The sequence below is a fragment of the Anser brachyrhynchus genome (assembly GCF_964034855.1).
Source record: "Anser brachyrhynchus genome assembly, chromosome: 11".
Classification (NCBI taxonomy): Eukaryota; Metazoa; Chordata; class Aves; order Anseriformes; family Anatidae; genus Anser; species Anser brachyrhynchus.
Genome location: NC_137706.1, coordinates 12,105,735 through 12,111,868, shown reverse-complemented (window position 1 = coordinate 12,111,868; position 6,134 = coordinate 12,105,735). Strand labels below are relative to the sequence as shown.

The following is a 6,134-nucleotide window of genomic DNA, read 5'->3' as shown; positions in this document are numbered from 1 at the left end:
CTGTTTTACATTAAGTGAATTTATTGTACAGCAATACGGGCATAAATCTAGCTGATACAGAGGGCTGATTAGCACAGCTCTACACTCCAAGTAATGGCATTAAAGATGCAGTGTGAATTTCAGGGAATTAATCATATTGTTCACATCTTTTCAATGATGATTCAGCAGGCACTTTTATAGCAGATTAACTGCTTTTACCATTCGTTAATACAACCCAGAACATTAACTACCCTTATGAAGAAAGTTTTTTACCCCCTTCCTGAAGGCATTCTCTGGACTCATATGCTGTTACTTTTCCTCTCCTATCCTCTTTGCAGCTTGTTAGTAGAGATATTGAAGGTCTGATGCAGCTTTCCTCTAATGGAGCCAGAGTAGTTTTTTTCCTTGAACTAGGCACAGGAGCCTGCATGCAATGGAAGAGATTAACACCAGGTGGCAAATTACAGCTGATTACAATAGATTCATGTATATGGAGACACAGTGTAATGCTGCCAGGAAAACAACACATCTGGCAGCTAACTCACCCTCTACTTGCATGTTTCCTTTGAAAAGAGGATAGAGTGGTTTGTTGTTGTTGGGTTTTTTTAACCTTCAGTAATGATTGTCAAACCCCTGGAAGATCGACAAGGACCCCGTACCCTCCATCCAACTATAATCACTGAGATATTGGTATGATCTGGATGTTCCTAGGCAGGGTCTGAGCCCCACCAGATTTGGCAATATGCAAACATCGATAAAATAAAGGGAATTAGGGAATTGCCTGCTGCCCCAGCACTTAACCCAGATACCAAGTAGGAAGGGAGAACACACAAGTACGGTGAGGGCAGCACTGACAGAAAGGCACGATGCAAACACAAAGAGCAGTGAGCTACAAATAGTAGTATATCATGAATATCATCAGCTAGGAGATGAAGGAGAAACACAGAAACAGGTAACAACTGGAGCGGTCACCTGTTCCTTTCTTACCTGCTTTAAGGCTCCTGCTGCTGCAGCCCCTGAACTGCTCACCGTCCACCTCTCCTCAGCTTGTGATTCTTAAGGAATGGTTCAAAACGTCCCTTCTATAAAATCAGTCAATTGCCTCTGAACTGACAATAGTTAGCAATTCCTTCAGTGCTTTTGGAGTGGCTTCCTGCCTACTGGAAAGGCTGACAGGATACTCCTTCAGTCCTTCAGTGGAATACAGCACGGCACTGCTTCTAGCTGTGTACAGTGTCTAAGTGCACAGAAGGGTTTGATAGGTTTGCCAAGGGCAGGCCACAAACAGAGGGACTTGCTAGCCATACACCACCTTTCATCACCCTTATTGCCAATCCAACTCCCTCAACTCCTCCCTTCCCCAGACAGCAGTTATTTTAAAAAGGATTTCATGCATCTGTTCATCTGCAAACTACAAAGTACGTATACATTTCAAATGAAATGGCTAGGACTTTGACAGTTCTTAAAATATACATTTTATTATTTTCTGGTGTTTGCTATGAAGGTTTCATTCAAATTGTGAAGGTACACAGCCTTTACAAACTTGTTGAGTTAAAGGTTTTTGTTGGAGGTTTTATGTTCTGTTTCTTTCATGGCAGAGGAAAATACATACACTATAAAATGTTGAAATTCATTAGATGTTTAGTATTACCTCTTCATATATGCTGTGGAATGCTTTGTAGAAATACTATATAAAATAAGGCAGACTTTGACAGGGAATTCAGTCATAAAATTTCATGGGAGAAAACAAAAAGTTCCAACATATTATCATCTTCTGTAGCCAAGGGAAGATCAGGTGGTCGTCACTGGTTTGTGGGAGAACTACTGCAGTTCTGGTGCTCAGACAGTATACATTTCTTGTTTATTCTACTATTCTCAAGTGAGACCTTTGCAATAAAACTTATTTTAATTAACATAAATCAGACAATATTTAAACATACACATCTATCCTTACAGTGCAATAAAAATGTATCATTGTATAGTATTTTGTATTTGCATTATGAAAATAAAAGGTCTGTACATCAATTAAATGTATATTAATGAGTATGAATCATGTAAATTTGTAATGCATCTAAAGTTGGCTTTGGCTTTTAAGTATTTATAAATTCATAGAAAATATTGAACATCTAACAAAATAAATAAAACATATCATTTTAATCATAGATGCTAACGATCAACCTCAAAAATTCTTGTGTTATTTTTTACATTTGCTACTAAATTTCTTAAAGAGAACTCACTTTCAGTAGTGCTCAGAAGTGAATGATTGCACCTTCTGTGATGTGAAAAAATAGAGTACATCTATTTTTCATAGATCAAAAATTCCTTCATGGAGAGTTGCATTTTAAACGTCTGATTGTTCTACGTAACTGTCTTAAGTGCTTATAAAAAGCATGTAGCTTTCTCATAAAAGCTGTGAGTCACTATTAATAGATATTTTTCACTTGCAGAATTGAGAATTATGCAAAATCTTCTGGTGAATGTCCTTTTTTTATGAGAATTCTTCAAGGTCTTCCAGCTTCACATACTGGTTTGAAGACAGCACAAAAATATGTTCACTAATGAACCCTCTTCAGTACGAGTACTGCAGCAATCCAGTGTAATTCCACTTGATAGGCTTATTTCATTGGAGTCCACACATGGTAGTTTGTGGAAGTCAACTGCTGACCTCATGTTCTCTTGAATTTGAAAGTTCCCCAAGTGCACGGGCTAGCCTTACTGTAATACTGAAGAGACCAAAACAAATCTCAAATCACATGAACAAAAGTGAGCTTGAATAAATATGCATCTGGTTAGTAAATTACACACCATAGTCTAATTGCTATTCTGGTGGTGGTGGTCGAAGACTCCGCAGCTTCCTTTCATCTAGTCCTTTCCAGTATTTAAAGTTATTATCCAGATGCTGCATTAAATTTGGCAGGTCTGCAAATGCTAGGGAAGAAAGGGCAGAGTGTATTTAGTTTGCAGAACTGGAACAGTCACATGATTCTGTCTGCTTAAATATCACTTGAAATGTCTGGGCAACTGTGTTAAGTAGGAAAGCTTAAATCTGTCATACTGGTACTTGAAATGTTTCTGGCTTTATAGCTCTCATCACTCATGTATCTTCCCAGGCTACTGAGAACAATTCTGTGAGTCTACTTAATACGGGTATTGCAAGCACCAGCAAAGGGGTGCAGTTTTGCAGGAGGGGCATAACTAATTATGCCTGTAATTATACTACTTTATCGAATCTCAGTCACGTCATGATCTGGCATTCAGGAGAGTCACATTTCTGACCACTTTTACCATGGAGGCAGCACTTGGAAGGAAATAGCTGCTCCCCCAAGCAGTTTCCAGACTGTAGAAATTTGTCTTGAAGAGTAACTGATATTAACACAGACAAAATGATTATGCCTAAAGTGCTATCAAAGAGAATGTGTTCTGTTCTCCATTTACAGAGAAGCAAGTTTTAAAAAAAAAGAAAGTTAAAAACTGCCTGAAACTAATATATTAAAGAGAAGCCACGAGAATATAGTTTGTAGCAGTATCAAAATACTTCTAAGCAATAATGAAGCTATTAAGCTTACTTGAACTGTAAAAATCTTTCCTTTTTCTCCCATTTTCTTTAGGAGCCATAAGAAAGCAATTTTATATCACAGTACTTTCAAATGCTTACAAAATGCTTCTTGTCAGGAAATACAGCAGAGTTTCACTTACCGTCCCAGGCATCAAACATATCAGTGATGAAGTAATCGATGAACGATATTTGTGACTTGGGGATGCTGCAAGTATTTCTGTCAAAAACTGGCATGACAACAGGTAAACCTTGTCTCTTTTCTTCATCAGTCTGCAAAGAACACTCTTGTGATTATTCCACGACACATTACATTAATGGATTCTTTTAGCAGCAGATTGTTTGACAGCAACTAGAGCATGCAACTGCTAAATAAACAGAGAAACCTCAAGAAATCTGAAGAAGCAGCAACTTAATCTTAAGCACCTACTTGCACAGGTTTCAGCCAAACAGTAGCTGAATAGTGCCTTCCAGTGTTTTGCACAAAGTGACATTTATCATCTGCATTTACACACAAAGCTGTCCTTAAGTTACTCTGTGCATTACTAATTGAAGTTATGACTGCTTCGGAGCTAAAACATGCATATCCATGGTCAGACTCTAATAGAAGAGAATTCTGTGCAAATAAGAGGTAGCAAAGTATCTTTTTTATCCTCTTTTTTTCTTTTTCTTTTTTTTTTTTTTTCCCATGGAGGTACCAAGGCCCAGTTTCAGTATTTGGTCTGTCACCAGTAATAATGAATCTGCCTGCCCCATGTTCTCATCTTCCTAAAACCCTTCTTCAGCATGGTTTACTAAGGTCTTAGAGTATTTTTTGTAGTGAGTGCTGCTCCCATGCTAACACTAGAACCTCGTAATCCTATTCTTGAGACATAGCCTGCATGTGGGTATTTAGAAGGCACCCTTCCTCTGCCTTGTGATGGGAACACATGCAAGCAAAATGCACACACACACACACAAAAAAAAAAAACCCACAACCTCCAAACTGAACAATTTAAAGGCTTAAGTTTTTCAAAAACTGCATTATAGTCTTGAAGAATTTGCATTGTAGATGTCAACTTTCTTCTGTCTGAAGGTATCTAGTATTGGCATGAGTAATATCCCATCATTTCAGATTAAAACAACCAGTATTTTTCAGATTGCTTAATGCACGCTTAGATGTTTTGAAACATTGGCAGTATATGCACGCTTCTATTTGTTTTTACAGAGATGCTCACCTGTAATGTCAGCAGCCCTTTTTAGCTGCCTTACCTGTGCAAAGTACTCCTCAGAGATGCGTCCAGCCCACTCTATACATTGCTCTATGGGTCTGCATGGATTGGAAATGTCTGCACACTTTATCAACATCCGTTTGATAAGGATACGGTTTTCAGGAGACGTGAGAACAGTTTTGATTGATTCTCCATCACCATTATTCTGTAACATTCGAGAATTAAAAGCAATCCATTAACAAAAAACTGTTAGCTGTTACTCAAAAGCTTTGTGCCTTGGGAATGTTTTCAGCAGATCCTATAGGGATCAGTCCTGTTACTGACTATCATATTTGATGTCCAGCTGAATTTATAGGGGGATTATGAAAGTTAGCCACAGCTCTGAGCTAGCACCGAACTCCAGTTTCTGGATTCATTCACTGTATTTGTGACAGATCTCTTGGGCATCTTTGGGCAAGTCACCTAATCCCTCTATGCCCTACCTGCCTCTAAAAGTGTGGAGAGGATCCATTTATCACTGCACACATAGTGATGAGCACTATGCAGGCAGAAAAATGTAATTCTCTGCTGAAATGCAAGGATTAATAGACTTGCACATTAACAGTGGAATAGCTGGTTTAACAAAAAAAGAACTGACACGACATGCACAGTCGTCCTCTGCATGCAAATCTCACCAGCATGAGCATCGATCATTATGACAGCGCTGCTGCCATTAGGAGAGCCAGATCCCACACTGCCTCTCAGGTGTGCTCCTCGTTCCCTTCCACTGCAGCTATGTTAGCCCATCAGTCTCTGACCTGACTGGGCATTTTGCTTTCTGAGAGTTTATCGGTATTAAAGCAATATATTAAAACCATGCTTCTGAACAGCCTCATCTTTCCTCTGCAAGTCTAGGAAAGGTTTCAGCCCACACACAGCTTATATTTGGTTCCCAGGCTGCACATACAAGCACGTCAACAGTACTCTATATTTGGAGCCAGCATACAGCTAATATGAGTAAAGGTTCCAAGGATCCAGATTGGAAGCTATTTTCTGTGGAGCTCTGATGAAGTGAGTTTCCAAAGAACAGACATTCAGGATTAAAATATCTTAAAAAATCGCATCTAAGGACCTTATTATTACCTGACTCTTTCAGGATGAGTAGGTACAGAAATTTATAAAGTTTCATCTTATACTTGGAAAAAAAAAAGAAGTGAAGCAAGGAATATACTAGACTTCTCTAGCACCCAACAAGTTTTTGGTCTGTAGTCAATGCAGTGAAGGAGTCACAGGAATAATAGCAAGAACAATAAGCCACCAGTTTCTGCAGCACTTTGCACAAAGAGGGAGATACTAGCCAGCTTCTACAAAGCAGCAGAAACATTCTGATCTTTTATTAGGACATATTTTTC

The 6,134-nt window shown here is 38.7% G+C and overlaps 1 protein-coding gene across 2 annotated transcripts in view; it reads right to left on the bottom strand.

Moving 5' to 3' along the window:
* Positions 1-1,430: 1,430 nt before the first annotated feature.
* The window catches only part of PDE8A (phosphodiesterase 8A), a 130,072-nt gene continuing 125,368 nt past the window's right edge, over positions 1,431-6,134 (bottom strand). The window contains exons 20-23 of one of the 2 annotated variants that reach the window (XM_080607614.1): positions 4,784-4,948; positions 3,676-3,805; positions 2,785-2,907; positions 1,431-2,702 (exon numbers count right to left, since the gene is read on the bottom strand). In XM_080607614.1, the coding sequence (XP_080463740.1) occupies positions 2,798-2,907; positions 3,676-3,805; positions 4,784-4,948 (405 nt within the window). In that variant the 3' untranslated portion in view covers positions 1,431-2,702; positions 2,785-2,797. Of the gene's footprint in view, positions 2,908-3,675; positions 3,806-4,783; positions 4,949-6,134 lie in introns of both variants that reach the window. The other variant, XM_080607613.1, reaches the window with a different exon arrangement.